The sequence below is a fragment of the Mus pahari genome, chromosome 16, assembly GCF_900095145.1.
Source record: "Mus pahari chromosome 16, PAHARI_EIJ_v1.1, whole genome shotgun sequence".
NCBI lineage: Eukaryota > Metazoa > Chordata > Mammalia > Rodentia > Muridae > Mus > Mus pahari.
Window position 1 is genome coordinate 65,966,657 of NC_034605.1, and position 21,104 is coordinate 65,987,760.

Sequence of the window (21,104 nt, forward strand, 5' to 3'; positions counted from 1 at the left end):
AGTAGGAGATGGACCACCCTGCCTCGTGGCACAGAGCAGTGTTTACATTGCAATCCTTGACTATGTAATACATCTGGCATTTTTGGGCAGGATCCCTGAGCTAGTAGCCAGAAGCCCTTAAGCACAGTGACTGAAAGCCCATTTCCAGTTTCTTTTGCTTTCTTCTGTCCATGTCTCATCAAGAGCTGGAAACCATCTCGGCTGCTAAACGGAGTACATTTACAGCTGCTTCTTTTCATTTATCCCCAAACAAGAGGAATAGAAAAGCACACACTGTGATGTGCACAGGGACCCGCTTCTTCACTGGCCTCACGTCTACGTGGGGACCCACAGATATGTGGTCCCCCACGTGGGACCCACCTCCACATTGGGACTATTCAAGTCAATTCACACCTGGACTTCAGGATTACAAGTAAGGTCCTGCCTTCTCATATTAAATCCCTCCAACAAAGTCGTCTTTCATTAGCAGGTACCTGAGTGTCAACCAAGAAATGGTTTCCCTAACACAAGGCAACTGTTTTGCCAACTATGCCCTAAACTCCAATTAAATCCCAACACCTCCCCTCCCAGGGGAAAGGGATGGTATGCAACTTTCTGGACAATAGGCTCCTGCACACCTGCCAACATTCAGGCAGTCTCTCAATAGCAACATTTCACTGTCTAGGAAGGCTCTTTTTTTTTTTCTGATACATCTACTTAGATGCTGATATGCAGAAAAAAATTAATACTATGTAACACAAAGGGAATATCAGTCTGATATAAAAGGATCCACAATCTGATTTGAAATCAAGAAACCCTGTAAAGTGCCCAAATCCAGAGACTGGCAGAAAACAACAGCAGCAGCAGCAACAAAACAAGAAGGGTTTGTATTTATTTACAGGGCAATCCTAATTGTATCTGTGCTTCAAAAACATGTTCCCACTGAGATTATTCCAAGAGCTTCCTCCTTCTGTCCATAGTGAACTGCCTTCCTAGAAGAACCTTTGACCTCTGGGATGTCAACAGAGACCTCATGAGGATGAAACATCTAAGGCTATGGGGTCAGACAAAATTTGGATAAGAAAATCAGTCCTCTCCTATCTCTATCCAAGCTCCTGCTCCCACTGGCTCTGGTGGGTGTTCCACTCAGGGAAAGGCTGAAGTGAGGAGCCTGGGTGGGGATGCCACCCTGTGTCTCACTTAGCAGCTCAGAGATGCTACAGGGCCCAATTCTCCCTAACATCCTATGCCACAAGAAGAACAGGGATTAAGACTAACTTCATATACTCTGGCCATTTTACACACACAGGAAGAACGTGTCCATAGGTGCTGAAGTTACCTTATATAAAAAAAAAGTTACTTAGACACACACAGGAAGAACGTGTCCATAGGTGCTGAAGTTACCTTATATAAAAAAAAGTTACTTAGAAGTCTGCAAAAATGTCAGGAGTCCTCAACAGGAAAAGCAATGCTTCTGCTGCTCAGAACCTAACAGAATGCTCCACGGAGCCCACCATAACCAGAGTACATGATGACTCTGCGGCTAATGTCTCTCACCCCACTGCGCAAAAAGAACACGTCTACTAATTCCTTCCTAACTGACCAGACAGAAGACCTTTTCAGATTTGACCTACTTGGGAGGAAATGAACTTGAGCAGTTTAGGAGTGAGTGGGTAGAAGCAAGGGGGCTAAGGGTGGGCGACAAAAGATAGGAGGCAAGAGGAAACAACCTGTCAAGAGCCTGTAGCAGTCACTGGAGACCACAGAACAATATAAGAATACTGTTTACTAGGGATACAGTGATTTTTTACAGATAATCTCCTCACTCCCTGCTCCACCCCACCCCCCAAATTGTCAAAACAGTGTTGCCAAGAGGTGAAAGACTTTCATGCAAAATGGCTTCCACAAAAGTCTGGTTTCCTTCAAAATAACTGTAAAATATCATTGTATTTAAAAGCCCTGGCACATCACCTCCTGAGCAGAGCACAGTCTCAGGGGCTTACTCTCAGGCACTCACTGTGTGGGAGGCAGCCACAAGAAGCCCCTCTCTGCATGCACAAGCCTCTCTTCACAACTTGGAACCCCCCCTCTTTACCCTCCAGTTAGAAGTTAAGCAAGAGCAAATAAGTACCAACTCATCCCTAGAGGATGGGGACCCAGGGGTCACAGGCAGGTCAGCACTGAAGGAGAAATCCAAATGAAATATAAACATGGTATTGTGGAAAGTAGACCAATCTCCCTAGCTCTCAGCCAGCATTAATCTTAGCATCAGCTGTGGTGCATAACCTAAACACACGGACCAGGCAGCTCATACATCTGGAAGCTGTCATCTCCTGGAAGCTCCAAGCGGCGCTGGATGTATCTGAAACAGTCCATGGTCCAAATTGGCTTATGAGAGATGGAGAATGGTGGGCAGCCTAGGGATAGGCTCAGAGCCCACCAACTGCCCTGTGTGGGGGATACCTGAGCCACCTGTTGTTTTTTTTCCCCAATTGGTAGTTTTCACTTGTCACTTATTTTTTCTCTAAGTACAAAGGGAATACCAACAATTTGCTCCCTGCTCTCCTGTGTGTGCATTTGCTCTTGGAATGACCTCCTCTTGTTCATCAAACTGTGCAGAGACACACACAGGGTAGCTAGTGCCTTTGCAGACCCAATTAGACCTGCAAAGCTCAGGTCTTCTTCTACCCAGTCATGCATCATTCAACTCAGTGGTCCTCAACTGGAGCATCTAGCAATGAATGGGAAGGTTATCCTTGCTGCTGGCACCTTGTTAGTAGAGTCCAAGGGCTCTGCTGTGCACTCTCTAGGGTGCATAGCCTCTGACAGTGGAGGATTATTATCCAGATCCAAATGGCAAGAGTGCCAAGGCTGAGCAAATGAAGGATGGTGGTTCTAACTGTGCAAAGTACACAGAAAACACACAGTGCAGACCTGAGTGTGTGACTGCACATCAAATGAGTATTTTGTTTTTTAAAGTAGAATCCTCCATTTCTCTTTAATAAAATGTCCTCCTCCCCCCTGGTACTGCCTTAAAGCCCTTAACAACCAAACACCAAGGCAATATGGAGTCATTTCAAGGTTGTTGCCCTTTTCAGAGAAGGAGGCCAGGGGCCGCCTAAGCTTTTATCTTGGAGAGATAAATGAAGATTCTGTCACAGGAGTACCTTGACAACAAACTTGTGACAGAAAGCTGGAGGGGCTGGGGGTGGGGAGCTGGGGGTGGGGAGTGGAATATGAAAGAAAAAACAAATTAAGGAGGATAGGAGGACAGATCTGCCAAAAGAAAGAAATGCCATTGGTGGAAAAAAAAATGGGCAAGAAAAAAAAAAAAAAAAAAAAAAAAAAAGTAAATAAATAAATCAGTTCCCTGAGAAGCAAATGCAAGTTCTTCTGGTATCAGGAAGGGCACCAGAACCACAGACTGCATCTTAAAGAGCCTGCAGGCCCCAGCCACTCTCCATGGACTCACCTCTGGAGAACTTCCGAGCTACCAAATGTCTACCCCTCACTTCATTCACCCTATCTTTGGAATGTGAACACTGAAGGCCACCCACAAATTATCTCTTGAGCCTTTGCCCATCCTCCTTTTTCTGCCTAGAATGTCCCTCACCTCCACCTTCCCAAGCCTAGGGCCACCTGGAAGCCTTCAGTGATTTCCCCAACATCCTGACAACTAACTGCCTACGGACTTGTCTACAGACTGTCATCAACGTTTCTCAGGAGTTAGGGCAGTGCCTAGTACAGAGTAGGCACAGAGAACCCACAATGACCAAATACTTCTACTTGGAAATAACCACTCATGTTTTTATGTTTCTAGTGCCACCATGGGTCTTTGTGACAGTAGGTGCCCAACTACACCAGGGTCTTTATCAACTTCACAAGTAAGCTTCTGTCGACATCTGTGTCGTACAGAACAAAACAAAACAAAACATCCCAAGACTCAGGGTGGTGGCACTTCACATATAATGGTCAGTTTCTTGAAAGGCAATCATTATACCAACATCTTAACAGAACAAAAAAGTTATTTATCACTTATGCATGCATGTGTGGTGTGTATTTGTGACGAGGGGAGCAAGGGAAATGGATTCTTCCTGTGGTGAATGGATTCATAAGCTACATTTCTTCAGGATGTTAAACTGTGGAAAGGCAAGGCCAGGATATGGATGTCAGGAGGTTCCTTAATTTTCCTGGCTATATTAAAAATATTTTTGAAGATAAAATACACCCAGTAAGCTTGCGTGCAGACACATACACACAAGCACAGAGGCAACTCATCACAGGTCGTTTTTTTTTTTTTTAATGACTGACAGGAGGAATATCAAACTTTCTGAACTGTCCTTCAGTTTCCCAGCTTCCCTTTTCCCTTAAACCAGAAGTCTTTCCTTTCTTCTGTTGCTTAACTGGGAAGATGTAAGGCTCCCCTTGCCTGGTCTGTGTGTACTCCTGTAATCACACCCTGAATCTGAAGAGAGCATCCTGTAACAGATGATAGTGATAAAGACTTTATCTAAGAGACTGAAGCAAAGAGGAACCAGGAACCTAAGCTTGGGCCTGCTGCTCATTTTAATTCCCTGACCACCACAACCATCAGACATTTATTCCTAAAGCCAAAGACTCACAGTGTTCTGACTGCTGACATGAACACTAAATTTGACCCCATATCAAATATCAACTGCTCTCCTCCTTGAGCTTACCTACATTTATGTAACCTGTTTCTTGCAAAGGCAAGAATGAATGAATGAGGCCAAGGCAGTGTCAGACTAAATGACCTAAATCAATGGAAAGCAAAATGAACATGAAGGGACATTCAGACCACACTCCTAGTTATCATCTGATTCTCATTTGAACAAAGAGACACCTGTTATATGAAATATTGTATACATATACAATCATGTCATTAAAAAAAAGTCATGGCTATTTTATTGACTTGTAAGGTAAAGTGTTAGGCCTGAGAACCAATGAGCCATACTAAAATGGCCATGCAGAAAGGAACTAAAGCCTCTCTCTAAGCCTAGCCAGAGTTGGGGTATAGCTCAGAGGAGGAGGATTTGCCTAGCATGATGGTGACCTAGGTTCCATAGCCGTATTAGCAGAAAACAAACAAACAAACCACCAAGATGCCAAAAGCAGGAGGGGGGATGGGGGTGGGGGGGGGTGTCTGCCTCAGGTGTCCTCCTTACTGAACATCTTCCACTTAGCCAGGTGGAGTCGCTCTACCTAAGTCTTTTGTCATTCTTGAAACAATGTTAAGAAAACTCTACTACCTCTGTAAGCTTGTTAAAATCTATGGAAACAGCATCTCCAACTACTAAAAACCAAACTGTTGCAAGGCCATGGTGCTCATCAGCCTGGAAAAAGCCAACTGTGGAGCCACTAGCTTAACTTCCACTCTATAGCCTTGCTGGTCAGTTTCTGTGCCTAGGACCTTACATTCTGGTGGTTAACTTTCCAGGACCTTGCAGGGGATGGGCTGTTCCCTCCAATACTCTCTTGCTTCCTGTCTCTCCAATACTCCTGCCTACCCCCAAGACATCTACTAAGGCCTTTTTTCTCCTAATCTAACTTTCATGAACCAGTTCAAGTGTGAGCCTATACTCAGTGAAAATGCATTGAATTCCTGGAGTCTGAAGCACAGTGCACTGTGCAATGTCTCTATCACAGTGCCTCGCACAGGGTCAGGAACACTATAGATACTAAGGAAATCTGTTGCTAGGGACATAGTCAGTGCTCAATAAAACTATTCTCTGAACTACCAATGACAAGGAAGCAAAGTGGGGTAAATTACCTAATGGAATCAATCCAAAAGACACTTGTATTCATTAACCAAGCTACTTAAGGCAAGAAAGTGCTCTGGTCTTAACGATTAGGATTATTATTTTGTCACTTTCCAACTAAATACTCCACCATTAGTTTTGCAAAAACACTGAAAGCTAAGGTAACAGAATATTCTGGAAGGTTAGTTTCCAAGAGCATCCTGAAACTGGTTACCTAAGGAATTACTCATTAACTCTGGTTTCAAAATTCTGTTCTGGGTGGCTTGCAGTAGGCATGTACCAAATATTTGGGGTTGAAACATCTGCCCAACTACTCTGATGCTCAAAGCAGTGTTTGCCAGAAGCTAAAATGTTTTCAAACAAGGGATTGGTACTTTTCAAAGAGATAACTAAGAAACTAACAAAGAACGAAGGAAAAAAGAAAGCCTAAAATCACAAAGAGCGAAAAGATTCCACGGTGGTGGGGTGGAGAAAAATGGAAAACCTATTTTCAATTTACAAGTCCTTTTATAAAGCAGGTCCCCAACCCCTCCCCTTCCAAATCGAGGCACTTGGATAAAAGACACACACACACACACACACACACACACACACACACACCCGAGGGAAGCTCCCGTGGCCCCTCCCATCAAACTTGCTTTCTTTTAAAACACACACACACTCGCAAGCCTAACAAATGCAACCACCCCAAGAATAATTCCATTTAAAAAGCCCCCCCACCCGCGAGAAAACATTAATCTACTTTGCAAACATGCGTTCCAGTTTGTGCTTTACTATTTTTTTCAACTACATCCCCCCCCCCAACTTGGTACCTTGAGACAAATGTTTTTTTCCCCCAGAGTTGAAAGCAGTCCAAAAACAGGACCACACACGCGGCCGCCTCCGCAGGCCCGCGCGGCGCCCGCCCCCTGCGCGCCCCGGGGGCGCGCACACTCCCTGCAGCCAGAGGGGTGGCCTTGCCCTCCACCCCCCTCTCCTTTCACCGCAGACACAGTGGGTGGGTGGGGGGTTGGGGGGGAAGAAGCCGAGCCCAGGCGCCCGGATCAGAGAGGCCTTTCCCGGGCCGCAGCTCCCGGGCCAAAGCCAGGCAGGCTGCTGTGGCGGGCCTCGGGGACCACCCCCACGGCCCTGCAGAGTGGTCCGTCCCGCGCAGGGCCTCTGCGCCCCCGCCACTCTCTCCCACCACACCTAGCAAAGCGCAGCGCCCCGAGTAGATTACAGCGCGGCCTTTGTCGGGCGGGCCTGGCTGCTGGCCAGCCATGCAAACAATAAACAGTCGCCCCTGGTGCGGGCAAGGGCTTCGTTGGCTACAAGGAGGCTCTAGGTGCAAGCTGGCAAATATCTTCATCAAACGCAGTAAAGGGAAGGAAGACGAAGGACGCGCTAGCGGCGCCTGGTCGCTTACCTTCCACCCACAGCTCCTCCACGTTGGTCTCGAGATTAGCTGCCTTTAATCCCACAGCGAAGGCCCCAAATATGAGGAGACCCACAACCAAAAACTTGCCGCAGTTCTTTTGAATGTAACAACCCAGTTTAAATAAGAGTCTCTGAAACTTCGCTCTCAGCCACAGCGGCGCTTTCCGGCCAGTAGCCTTCCCCTGGGGACGAAGCAGAAGGGAGGAGTGAACGCCAGGGAATCGCTGTCCCCCGCACACCCGCCCGGGGATCCCCTCTGGACAGCAGTGTGGGGCGTGGGCGCCCGCGGCGCAAAGACTCTCCCTCGGACTGGAACCAGGATCATCCAGAGGGAGCCCTGGGGGCGTGGGGGCCTTGGTTGTAAATCAGTGAAACTGCAGCGTGAGAACTGTACTCTAGGGACCAGGGGGCGCTCCCACGCGTGGCGCCAGTCCTGAATGAGACTTGGGGTGCTGGGGAAGAGAGGCTAACAGAGAAGCCACCACCAGCAGCCATGGTTTAGTACTGAGGTCCTGGAGAGGGAGGGCCTGAGTGATCCTAGCCGAGAAGCCCAACACTAAAGAACCCCCAGGAAACGTCCCCCCTTCCCTAAGTCCTGCTCCAGCCTGTGGCCTCCTCCTGTGACCCGGAGGCCGAGTGAAGGGCGCAAGCGCATTTAGGGACAATATACAGCAACCGTGGCCCATCTGGCCCCGGCCTGGTGTGGCTCTACGCGAGGTCCACGTGGTGAGCCCCGCAGCCAGAACTCGGTCCACACTCTTTTCCACAGCCTTAGGAGACACCGCGGGAGCTCAGTTAGGAAATGCGGCAGCCATCTACAACTTACACTATTTGTGCTCGGAAGAGGGCGGCCAAAAGGATCTTTCCCTCCTCTCCCATTCCCTCCTGATGAACTCTTTAAAACAGCCGAGTGCACAGGGAAGAGGCCCAGGCCGGCGCCGGCGGGGGTCCTGGCTGGGCGCAGGCTGCTTTCGGGGCGGCGGAGCCCCGGGTGCTGGCCAGGGCCCCTACGGGCCCCAGGCTAGGTGCTTGCCTTCCCCGGATTCCACACATTTCAGCCAGCCTCGTAAACACAATGAACCCGGCCGTTCCGCACACCCGTACCGAAGATTTAAGGTGGCAACTTGTTTACAACTGCCCCTCTCCCCGGCAGGCTGCGAGAAGAGGCGGCCCAAGACCTGGAAGAGAGGGGACGTCCTCTCCCGAGAATAATTTTTAAGGGAGCAGAGATTTTAAGCTCAACGAAAGCAGAACCGGCTGCCAAAAAAGGAAACCACCTTTACTTTGGCTCCCTCCCCTCTGTCTCTCTCCGCCTCTCTCCACTCCGCCTCCCCCTCAAAGAGGTTAAGAAATGTGGCAACGCCGAACTTTAGGCTGCAACCGTGGGCAGGGGCGCGGGAGAAAGGCGCTGGGGCCGAGGGCAGTGCCGCATTGCGGCCGCCCTGGAGGTGGTCCACTCAGGACGTTTTCCAAAGCTCCGGAAAAGGCACACCAGGGAGGGCGTGTGCGCGCGCACACACCACACACACACGCACGCACACACACACACAGGCACCCCTCCACCCCCTGCGGACCTCAGACAGCCCTTTTCTCCGAAGTCCGGTGGGAGGGTTTGAAATTTTCAACCTTCACTTGTCTGCTGTTTTCTCAGGAGTGTGTGTGTGTCTGTGTGGAAGGGATCCCAAGGAGGAAGAAGAGGGAAAAGTGAAGAGGGAGGAGGGGACAGAAGTGCACCTTGGAAATCTGCTCCAGAGCGAAGGCGGCGTCGCAGTAGCTGGGCCGGTGCAGATAGTCCCGGTCCGGCGCGGCTCGGTGCGGTCCCCCGGTCCGTCTGCGCCTCCCGCCGCCGGCCTGCCTGCCCAGGGCCCCGGCGGCGTTACCAGCCGAGGCCATGTTGCCGCCGCCGCCGCGGGCTCCGGGCGCGCCTGGGCGCTCGGCTCGCGAGGACGCTGCTGGCCGCCGGGGACTCCGGCTCCGGGTGACAGACCCGCTGCTGCCGCTCACACGGCGGGCGCTGCGGGTGCTGCGGCCGTGGCCGCTGCCGGGGACTCAGACCCTGCGCCTTCCATTGCCACATTGCGCGTGAGTCCCGAGGTCTTTGCGGCCGCCGCTGCCCACATCCAGCTCGCGGGAAGGCGAGAGCCGGCGCTTCCAGGGCGCGCCTCGCGGTCCCCAAGTCCCCCCCAGACGTCCCCGCCCCGCGCCGCGACCCCTTCACGGCAGAAGGCGCGCGCAGACCCCCGCCGCTCGCGCCGGCTCCCTCAGCGCCCGCTGTGGGCGACGCGACGGTACCCGGCGACTCTCAACGATGCCGGGCCGGGGCTGCCGCTGCTGCTGCCAGTGCTGCTGCGGCTGCGGCTGGAGTTGGCGGTGGCGGCTTCTGAAGCGGCTGCTCGCTCTCGGGCTGCTGGGTTCGCGGTGGCTGCTCGGTCCCGGACTCTGCTTTCTTGTTCTCCTCACCGACCCGCTGGACCATTCTGCCCCCGCGCCGCGCGCTTCTTTCGCTACCGGGACCTGGGGACTCCGCTCTGTGTGTGTGCAGCGGGCAGCGGCCGCAGCAGCTCCTTGACTCAATAGATGAGATGGAAGAAGAAAAAAAAGAACTCTCTCCATTTGGAGAAAGAGGAGGAGGAGGGGAGGGGGTGGAGGGGGAGAGAGCGAGCGAAAGAGAAAAAGGCTGGAACTCCCGCCCCCGGGGCTGTCAGATGGCTTGGGTTTCTCCAACGCGATTGGCTCTTGGAGGGCAGAAATTACTCAGCAAACATGACTATTATTAGCTGCTTAGCAACAGCTCACCAAAGTAGAGAGACCACCCAGGTAGGCAACCCCCGTGTGTGCATCCCAGGCTTGGGGGTGGGGGGGCGCTCGCTCAGCGCCAACCTTCTCGCATGCAATCCTTCCATTAAGGAATGCTCCCCCCTCCTTTCTTTCTTATTTCTTTTCTTTTCAACAGTGTCTTCTTTTTTGAGACGCCTTTTGCGAGCGCGCGCGCACACACAGAGAGACACACACATACACACGCACACACTCACACATACAGGAGCATTTGCCTCGCAATAGACATGGGGGATATGTAATATTTTTTTAAGCGCTTAAACAATTTCTGAGATTCCTCAAAGAAAACCCTTTTAGAGGCACTTTGGCCTCAAGCTGCAGCAAATACTGGGAGGTCCGGCTTGAATTCCCAGGCCTGCACCAATAATGACAGGGTGGTGGATAGTGCGCCAGTGTGTGCCAATTTTTTTTTTCTTCTTTTCTTTTATAACCAAAGGCAAGACTTAGACTCTCGCAGGGAACAACGCCTCGTATTAAGATAAACAAAATGGAAAGTTAAAGAGGCGAGCAAGGATGTTGGGAAAAGCCACCCCTTTTAAAAGCCCCTCTCACTCCCCTATCACCCCCCCACACCAAATACACAACACAGTCCAATTTGAAAACGTCTATAAGGAGAAGCCAGACAAGTCTGCTTTTTTATTTGAATATTTAATATATAAAAAGCAAATCTTTTCAGCAGGCCAGAGAAATGGAAATGAGAGATTTCCTGATTATTTGGAATTCGTCTGGGTCCCCATTAATTAATCACATTCTTAAAGTCAGTTTTAAACTTTTTTTTTTAAAAAATAAAGCTCGATACGCACCCTGTAACATTTAATAGCGTGACGTAGAAGAGAATAAAGGCTTTGATGTGGAACTCATTTTAAACAAATTGTTCATAGAGCGCTACGATTTGTCCTGATATTGTGTCCAGTGTCACCAAGACATTCAGGAGATTCACAACAACAAACAACAAGAAGAAAAATGCGACGTGGAGGGGAGGAGAGTGAATCCTGGAGCCAGCAACAAATTAAACTGTCTACACAACTACGCTCTTTAAGAAAAAAAAAAAATAACACTTAAGAAAGCACATTCCATTCTCCAATAAGTTTTGAAGTTCCTCCTCCCCGCAGTAGACACCAGACCCAGAAACACCGGATTCTGCTAAGTCCTATTATTTTTCTTTTCCGACTTGAACTGCAGAGGGAACCGAAGTAGTGAGGAGTCAAATGAACCCGTGAAATGGGGCAGTGTGGCTTTAAGATGCACACGGTGTGTGTTCATTGAAAAAAAAAAAAGAAGAAAGAAAAGGAAAGAAAGAAACCCAGATGGAGGGAAAGGGGGAGGAGCGGGGAGAAGGCGGAGCCTACTCCACCACGTGACCTGGAGCGAGAGGCCCAGGCGCGCGCCCGCGTTAGTGCGCGTTCGCGCCCGCGCACTCCAGTCTTCGGCCTGCCTGCTCGTGACGCGGGCTCACAGGTAACAGGGTCCGCGCGCGAGGCCAGCGCGCCCCAGCCCTCATCACAGTGCGCACAACCTTCCCGGGCCCCGGGCAGTGTGCGCGCCCTACCGCCGCGGACAGACGTGCCGGACACGCCGTAGTACATTCCTGAAGGCGGCCCAGCCCCCTCGCGTTGCCCAATGAACGCGCGGCCTCTCAGCTGCCGGCCAATGGCTGCGTTCCGGCCCTTCCATTCAGCGGCGCCGACTGTGGTTAGACAGGGGCCGCGAAGGGGCGCGCGGCCACCGGCGGAGCACACGGCTCCTGGGGCCGGCGGTGGAGGGTGAGGTCTCCTCCATCCCCATCGCGTTGCCTTCCTTCATCGCTGCCCAGCCTGCCTCGCCTCTAGCCTCGTCTCCTTCCGGGCTTCCCTAGGACGCCTTGCCATCCTGAATCCCAAACCCGCAGAATTTGTGTAGTTCCTAAAGTGGGGTGATGAATCTGAGGGAACAGAGACCAAGTAGAAGCATTTGGGGGTGTTCACAGGATAAGGAAGATGACCTGGGTGTCGGGCCAGCGCGGAAATTCAAAACTCCTAACACCAGGGAGCACGTGATTTTTCCGAAGACTGACTTTCGGAAGAACTGAAAAATCCTGAAAAGGCATGCAGGGGAAGGGAAAGACACTACCTTAATGTCGAGTAACGTGCTGGAAGCAGGACTGTTAAGATAGTTGGTTGTCAGCATAAGGTAGAAAGGGGGTGGACTACTACTATTTAAGCTTTTACATTTCATGCTCTTGGAAATTGGGCTGTTTTTTCAAAAATTGAGGGTGACATCCCGAGTTCAAAGGTCAGCCTGTTTTGTTTTTTTTTTAATTTGAAGCTGGCTGTGTGTATGGCAAGGTAACCACATAGCTCTATAAACGTTGTCTTTTCAAATTCCTTACAGTATTTTACTCCTAAGCATGTACTGTTTCCCTCTTCCAGGTTTTTACTTCTTGGGTTGCAGTATAGCTGTTTGGATTCTAGAATGAAACTTTAGCCCAGTTATGCAAAGCCTCTTCCGCCCGGGCGCTTTTCCCTCGATTTGACTTAATTCTTAAAAGTTCTGAACATGGAACCCCGAGGTTTGCAGCGCTCTGCGACCCCTCGCCCGCTGTTTGATAGGTTAACTTTTCAGCATCCCAGACAATGGTCCTGACCTGTAAACTCTACCCGTAAGTTTCAGGACGCAATCCCCAGGCTCTCTCTAACAAGCGCTATCTTAATCTCCCCAGCCCCCACCCGCCGCTTCCCCTGTGGTCTGCTTTTTTCATAGAGATGAATTACTTTGGGGATCTAATTGGCCTTGTTTCTGTAACGTTTTAAGAAAGGGAAGAGGAGCCAGTCTAAAAAGACTGCTCGACTTGGGTGGTCAGGGCTGAGGCTGCCCCCAATTTGCCTCATTGCTGATGCATGTGAGTGTGACATTCCCAGCGATAATGTTGTTCCTAATCAATCTACCCTTATTTACATTTGTAAGCTTTGTCGGCTTTAATATGCATGCCCTGTGCAGGGGACCGCTGAGCCACACCGGGTTTGTTAACTTCCAGCTAACTGCAAGGATTCCACAGACCTGAGAGGCAGAGTGGAGGAGACAGGCCTGCTAAGGTATCTGGCAATACAGTCTCTTTGAAGGGTCTTTCTGCCTGGTGGCTCCCCAAATAACCGAGAGCTTAGGGCCTTGACCAGCAGGAGCTGCCAGTCTCTGTGAAGCCAGAGCTGAGCGACCATTCACTCTTCCAACTGAAGTTCAATAGAAAATATAAACTGTCATTTTTCTTCCCATCACGACCCAGGACAGATTCCTTCAATGCTCTAGATTCCTTCACTGTCTCCTCCCCTCTCTGTTCCAGTGCTTCAGATATCCATAGCCCTACCACACACAACTAAAAAATGACATCAGATTGTCCAAGTGCTAGGATGACACTTGAGATAAAACATCTGTCCTCTGACTTAGGATGTTCCAATGGTTTGAAATTATGAGTGCCAGACATGTTGAGGTTTAGCTTTTCACTGACTTCTCAGAACTTTAGGAGTCTTTAAGATCCATTGTCATGTAGCTCATTTCTGCAGCATATAGGGGTAAAGATGTTCCAGCCATTTGACCCTAGGCTTTGTCATAATTTTCCACCCATTAAGTTCAGCGGCCTTTCAGAAATTCAAAGAATTGCAAATATGATACTAAATCCTACAGTATTATTGCAAGGAGGGGATATAGAGAGGAAGTGTGATGCTTTGTGTATGGATGTTACAAAGGTAGGAGAAAGAGGGTGGGGGTGGGGTGTAGTGTTCTACATAGCCCAGGATACAGGACAGGAGTGATAGGATAGGGCCTGGGCAAACTCTAAGGCAGTTTGGATAAGAGTTAAATCTTAAGCCAATCTGCCACCATCTTACCCCCATTTTCTTCGTAGAGAGACCAATGTTTTATTTGCTCACTGGCAGCCTGAGTATTTATACAGACTGTGCAAGGAGATGGCAGAAAATGAGCCTAAAAAGGTTTCAGGGAGGAGATAAGGAAAGATCCAGAAACACAAGTGTGTAAAACCACTGGGCTTGACTCTCTTCACCTTCACGTCTCTCCACCTCCAGTTTCCTGTCCTTAATAGCCCCCCCCCAACCACCACTACCCCCCCCCAGGCTGAAGGAAGGGGAACAGCCCTAACCAACTTGTCAAAATAATGCTGCTAATTACCTCTGATCTCCTTTAATGGGAAGCTGCTCCCAACTCCACAAAGGAGTAAATGAGAGGTCCACAGCACAGACCCAGGAGCTTACAGTGAGCTGGGGGTGGGGAGGGCAGCCAAGAGGGGGTGCCCTGCAGAAGGTCCCAGAAATGCCTGAGTCAATCTCTGCAGGTTTAAATACTTGAAGAATTGGCTTTATGCAGTACCAAAAGCTACTGATATTCTTTTGCTAAGAATGTCACCAACTGCAGAGCCTTCAATGAACTTGTCAGAAAGATCAGAATGGACCCCTATACCAAGTCCCGCCCCTCTTCTCTAAATATCTCTCTCCTTTGCTGCATTGTCCTACTCTAATGGATAGAGATGTGTTCTTGAGACACTCAGATCCCAGGCATTTCTCCCTTCCATACCTCTCTGTATCTATTATATCTGTACCCTGCTCTGACTCTGGAAAAAAAAAAAAAAAAACCAACCACATTTCAATGTTCCCAGTCTTTCCCTGTCTTTGGTCCTGGGTGAAAAAGAATCTGAGCAACATGATCCCTTTGACCCACTGCTGGAGCAAATTTATTAGAGATATAGGCATGAGAAATGAAAGGGAAGTAAAACAATTCCAGCTCATTGTGTGTCTTTCTTTCATACTCCTAATCCGGTTTACACATCACGCCTACATGTCTCAATGGGGCATTATACACTGTGGCAGAGGCTGTAGAAAATAAAAGGTATGTGTATGGGGAGGGGGCAGAACAGGGAAGGTGGGCATTTTAATCCATATTTATCTTACAAATTTCTTATCTGTAGACAATCCAAAGCAATCTGTTAAACAGTCTCTTTTCACAAAACAGTTCCAAATGGTGCTAACTCCCGTTCAAACGGCTTGTCAGATTATGACAAAAATCTATAACCAGAAATTAAATACATTTGCACAATGAGTTAAAAAAATAAAGCCAATGCTCAAAATGAGAATTGGTGTATTAAGATGGCAAAGTCTATTGGTGTCACCTTAGTTCAACATTTTAATTTTAAAAGACCATGGATTCAAAGGCATTTTATTGCCTGGTAGAAGGACGCTGGGTGACAACTGGAACACACACATTCACAATGGAAAGGCCCTTGTTTTACAACACAGGGCACAATGCACCTGAGGCAACAATGTATTCTGAAGAACCACCCAGAAATAATAAGTTACAGTAACAAAGGATGACACCAAAAAGCATTGTCTTGCTTTGTGGAGGCAACTAATTGCATGTTGAAGTACTGGAGCCAAGAAGAAGAAAAAAATTGAACACACACAGAAGGATGAAAAATGACTATTGTAGTACAAGACCTCAGTGGTCCAATTATTAACTATTTAGAGGCACACACAAGACCTCAGTGGTCCAATTATTAACTATTTAGAGGCACCCAGTAAGGGTCTTCATTATTTCTGCCTAGTGCCAAGGGAGGAAGGATAAAAAGGAAAGATAATCTTCTCACCCTGGTCCAAGACAACTCGAGTCTCTGGTGTCATTCCCCGATAAGACTCCTTATGGTGGTTCTTATGTGACAAATACTGACTTCAGAAACACACTGGGCATTTTAAACGTGGACTTCAATGCATGAAGACAGACATACCATGTGTCACCGAAAGCAGTATTTGGGAACAGGAGGGTCCCTGGGTTGGGACCAACTCATTCCGTGAGGGTCTGGGTCAGTGAGACCCACTTCGAGGTTCCCCTGAGGCCGCACACAGCGCTCTGGGCATTGCTCCACCCGCCCACCTCTTTAATGGGTGGCAGGCACCAGAGTGCCCGATTCCGTAGGCGCAAGAGTCAGCACACACCCCTCTCCTCTACCCAAGCCGGGCGGTGAACTCAAAGCGCCCTTGGCCTCTTTTCTCCCCACCAACCGCAGCAGGGAGGAGTCCGTGCCTTTGAGAAGGCGCCTCTCTCCAATCTAGGTGTTGCGTTCAGCCAGGTGTCTGAGCATGCCACTGCCAGCTCTGTGTGTGGGTGCGTGGGTCCCCTCCAGCTTACGTCCCCTGCGCCCAGAAAAGCGTCTGCGGCGCGCGCGCGCACCCTTGAGCAGCCCCCTGCCCTCCCCCCCACCCCGGCGCTGTCACTCTCGCCACTAGCCCTTCCATCAACCGCGCTGCCTGTGCCCGCCAGGCAGTAGCCACCACCCGGCTCAAAGAACGGAAGCCAAGGTGGCGACCCTTTCAAGCGTGCAAATGGGATCCCAGGCGACCCCCTCCGTGGGAAATCCCCCCAGAGCTGTTCCCCCAGCGCGCCACAGCCGGCTTTCCTCCCTGCCGAGTCGGCCTGGGGGCAGGGGTCCCGGCGTGCGAGCTGCAGGCGAGCGTGTGGACACGGTCCCCTATTCTGCACCCCGGAGCCGCATCCACCCGGCCGCCCGCCCTTCTCACCAGCCCGGGCATTGGGTTGGGGCTAGGCGAGGGGCGTCCCCGGAGACACGGCGCACTCACCATAGCCGGCCTCAGCCCCTGGCCGGAGCGCTGCTGCGGATGGCGCGGACGCTGGCCGTGAGGTTCACATCAATTCCTTTTATTAATTTCCCGGGCCCCCCCTTGGCTGGTGCTGCGTGGCTCTCTCTTCTCCCTGTCTCTCTTCTTTTCCCCCAGGCCCTGTCGCCGCGGGTCTCTTTGTCTGCCCTGTCGCCTTCTCTTTTCCCCCCGTCTTCGTCTTCGTCTTTTCCTCCTCCTCCGTCTTTACAAAAGGAACGGAAAGTGTAAAAACCCCGGCGCGCGGGGCCGCCGCAGGCTTTCGGCGGAGTGCGGCGCGGACTCACAATTACAAGCCTGTTTCTATTAAGCAGGTCCATGGCCCTCGGCGTGGGTGGTCTGCCGCGCCATAGGCAGGACCTGTCAGGGTCACGTGACAGATCCGAAAACTTTACCCCTTTACAATAAACCCAAGGAAGGCAAAGTAAACTGGAGGAACGTGCTATCAGCGCAGCCCTCCTGGGTAAACAGGCTGCCCTCCCAGCCGTCCTGGGAGGCGCCCGGCCTGGCGAGCCCTAGCGAGCTCTGGCCGCCCCCTGAGCGCCCCCCGCGGCTGCAGTGCGGGGGGTCCCTGGGGCCCTCTCGGTCGCCAGCCGGCGCTCCCCTCTCAGAGTAGCTGCCTTCCTTTTGGCCGCGGTTCCAGAACCCTGGTTTGGGGAGGAGGATGTGCTGAGCGAGCGAGGAAGTGCGTTTTAGCATTTTCCGCAGCCTCAAAGGAGGTGGGGGCGCCCCCAGGGCTTCCAAAAGAGAGCACCTTACTCTTCCCTAGCTCGCTTTCCCAGGACTCGCTGAGAGGCAGTCAGTGGTCCAGTTAATAATCTCCAGGCCTACAGCAGGGTCGTGGGCTTATCATCATTGAGGTTTCCTTGGATTGGAGACCTATTTGAGTACTGGGTTTGGGAGTGGAGATTTTGTTGTTTTGTTGTTGTTGTTTTGTTGTTATTGTTGTCTGTCCAAGGAAGCCACTACTTCTGAAGACATGAAGGTGGGGCTCCTTGGAAACCAAGCTGGGAAACTGGCTGAGGGATCATAATTGATATTTGCTTCCTTTCCCCTCCAATTACTGTGGTTTTTGGGGGATACCACCCAAATGATCCCACCCACGCTGCCTTCCTGTACCAGGCAACCTCGGGTGATTGGTTTGGGGTGGAGGTGCTGGTGGGTCGTGCTGGGCCTCTCCCCTTGAATTACAAGGGGCGATTCAGGTTAGAGATGCACGTATCCGTTAAACTACTCGGTACACTGTGTTTCACATACAGCTGAAAGATAGGGTTTATAAGGATGACTTATAGATGGGAAGGCAAGGGTATCGAGGGAAGGGAAGGAGTCAAGGGAACAACTTATCAAGAATTCACTAGCTGGTCTTCCAGCAGAACCACCTGGCCAACCTTTGTATGTTAGGTAGGCAAACCTCCACCATTTAGCCACACCCCAGCCCCCCAAACCAGCCTGTGGGCTCTTCATTCAAGCTGACTGATTAGGTGTGTGTGGGGACATGCCCAAGCCCACAAATTATTAAATAATAATAATCCCGGGAGTCACCATTTATCCCTCCCCACGAGATGATATTTTTAATAGGGTCATTTGAGTTCCCAGAATGTTTGCACTTGAAGAGCTTTGAGTAATTAAGCTTCGGAATGCCGGACAAACCTGTGAATTAGGCTGGTCTAGGAATAGGTTTCATGCCAACCAGCTTTAGTCAAAATGAACTACTAAAATGAGTGTTAGCCAAACACTGGATTCTGAGTCATAACTGAAGAAAAGAAAAGAAAGAATGAAAGGGAATAGGGAAGGGAGGGAGGCAGACAGAGAGAGATGGGGGGAGGGATGTGGGGGAGAGAGAGAGAGAGAGAGAGAGAGAGAGAGAGAGAGAGAGAGAGAAGAAGGAAAAGAGAAAAGGGGAGGGAGACTGAAAACAAATTAGAGGAAAAAGGAGGAAAGGTGGGAGAGGGAAGAAAGAGGGGGGAGAAAGAAGGAGGAGGAGAGAAAGGAGTCAAATGGGGGAGTAGAAAGGGAGAGGGGAGCAAAGAAGAGAAAAGAAATGGGTAGGGAGGAACCCTTCCTCCACAAGACATCTAAAGCTCTTCCTCTTCCTCTGCAAGCGGATGCACTGCAAAAGAAGTAGCTACATCTCCAAATAGAAATATCTAGAATATGAAAGAAAAAGGAGGTAAGAAAAACAAAGAGCTATGCCAAAGGACCTTTGGATGGCCCTAGTAAAAAGCTGTCAGCTCTGCTAGCTTGGTGGGAAAATTCTGGGGGAGTTTGTGCAGTTGGTGTTTCTGGGGTGGGGTGAAGATGAAGAGCCTCGCTTGTAGCGCTCGCTTCTGGACACTTGCTCCCTTCAGATTTGCTTAAGGCCTGAGTGTGAGGTTTGTGTGATGCTGGAGAGTTCTTTGGAGCTCAATTTCCAAATACAGAATTCGGCACAGGGAGTTGGAAGAGGCCTGGGCACTGAGGGACACTCCTGACCTTCCAGCGAAGGATCTCCATTGGGAGTGGAAGGCAAGACACAGCCACACGGAGTTTGTGGCCTTGGTGAGAACACAAGTCCATCATCCATATAACTGAAATATATGTGTTCCCATTTTAGTCTCCTACCTCAAAATTGGGGGAAACTGTTTTCAGTGCAAATACTCCAACATGGGCAAGAATAACATAGCAAAACAGGAAGAAGCAAGCCTTTGGTTCTGGAAGAAAATCCTGGGGAAGAGGTAGATCAACCCACAACAGTCCCTTCTAGAGTTACCTGCTCTGTTCTTCCCTTTGCATTCACTTTTGGTGTTCCCTGAGATGCCAGCAAAGGGGCCTTTCTCCTCAAATGACTTCTTCAGAATTCTATCATTGCTTATGTCTTATCCCTTCCAGAAAGCCAGCCTCAGAGCCACCGGGTCTGACAACCCATTTGGCACGGAAGTGTTAATGACTGACAGCTACCAGCCTGCTCAGCTCAACCTAACTCAGGCTTGTCTGGACTGATAAGCAACTGGCATGGGGGCGTTAATGGCTGATGAGCTACTAGGCTGTACAGGTTAACTTGGTTTGTTAGAACATACCCAGAAAGAATAACTCCCAAAGTGGAGATCCAGGGAGGGGCCAGATGGAGACTGAAGGCATCAGAGAAGAAAGACTTTTGAAGCAGGTCTAGAAACAGACCACACAGAGGCATGATCAAACCTCTGCCTCTTTCTGAATATTTTGGCTAATTGAGACATTACTGTCCTACACGCACACATCCACATGTGCACACGTGCACATGCCCTTGTAGCCTAAGCACTTCTATCCCTTTGTCATCCATGCTCTAACACCTGGAAAGCTTTCAGGTGAATAGCATGCTTCTAAAGTGGATACTTGCCCACATCAGGATAGATGCCACTCTTGCCCAGAGTTGGCGAATGGACCATACTGGCCACACTTTGGGTGTGGCCATCTTTTGATTCATCAGGCAGGTCCTCACAAGCTTTCTGGGAAGCATTCTTGCTCTATGCACAGATCCCAACTCTACAGTGACTTCCTCCAACCCTCAGAGCAGCCTCTTTCCTGTGAAAAAGATAGTCACAAGCAGCTAAGCCAACAGGTAGAATGAAGGCTTTGAGGACCAAAGGGGTAGACAAGAAATGTTCAGAGGTGACTGTGTTTGTTACAACCCCGAGTCAGAGGAAATGAACAACCGAATTACCAAAAGATGCATGGAAAGAGTCAAGAGAATTGAACAAAAAGAAGGAAAATAGGATTTCCGACGGACAAAGCAGTGGTGTGGTGTGAATAGAAAAACCAAGACAAACAGCTTGGGAAGGAGGGAGGAGCAGAGTAGATCCTGGGATGCCATAAACCAAAGGCTCCAGGGAGCCTCAGTGCTGAGGAAGAGAAAGCTGGGGGTGTCTGCAATGTGCAAATAAACAAACAAACAACACCCCAAAATCCATGGAAGAGAAAGCTGGAGGTGTCTGCAGTGTGCAAACAAACAACCCCCCCAAAAAAATCCATGGTGATTTTAGCAAGAAGCTAGTTGGGATGGGGATGTGGCTTAGTAGAGTGAGGTGGGTGCTCGCTTGCCTAGTGTGCTCGAAGCCTGGGTCTGACCTGCAGCACAGCATCAACTGAGTCGAGTGACAGGATCAGTAGTGGTTCAGGGTCATCCTCTAATACATAAAGAGTTCAAGAAAAGTCCAAGATACAAGAGAGCCTATCTCAGAAAGAAAAAGAAGATCTAAGCATGGTGTCCTCCAGTGGTGTGTGTGTGTGTGTGTGTGTGTGTGTGTGTGTGTGTGTCCTTCTTAAAAGGGTATCATAAGGGATAAACTAATGGCATCATCTTGACTTGACCTTTCCAAAGTCCCCATCTTTAAAAGTACATTCTGCTGAATTAGTGATAGTTAAGACTTCACATGCGCCTTTGAGAGAAAGAATTCAGCCCATAGCAGAACCTAAAATGGGGTCTGAAGGA

General features: G+C 49.9%; 1 protein-coding gene across 3 annotated transcripts in view; it reads right to left on the bottom strand.

The window, feature by feature from the left end:
* Ptch1 (patched 1) overlaps nt 1-17,211 on the bottom strand; it is a 65,399-nt gene extending 48,188 nt beyond the window's left edge. Inside the window, exons 1-2 of one of the 3 annotated variants that reach the window (XM_021215202.2) lie at nt 8,907-9,901; nt 7,162-7,354 (exon numbers count right to left, since the gene is read on the bottom strand). In XM_021215202.2, the coding sequence (XP_021070861.1) occupies nt 7,162-7,354; nt 8,907-9,065 (352 nt within the window). In that variant the 5' untranslated portion in view covers nt 9,066-9,901. Of the gene's footprint in view, nt 1-7,161; nt 7,355-7,998; nt 8,182-8,906; nt 9,902-16,621 lie in introns of those variants that run through there. The other 2 variants (XM_029547317.1, XM_029547318.1) reach the window with 2 other exon arrangements.
* Between the last annotated feature and the right edge of the window lie 3,893 nt (nt 17,212-21,104).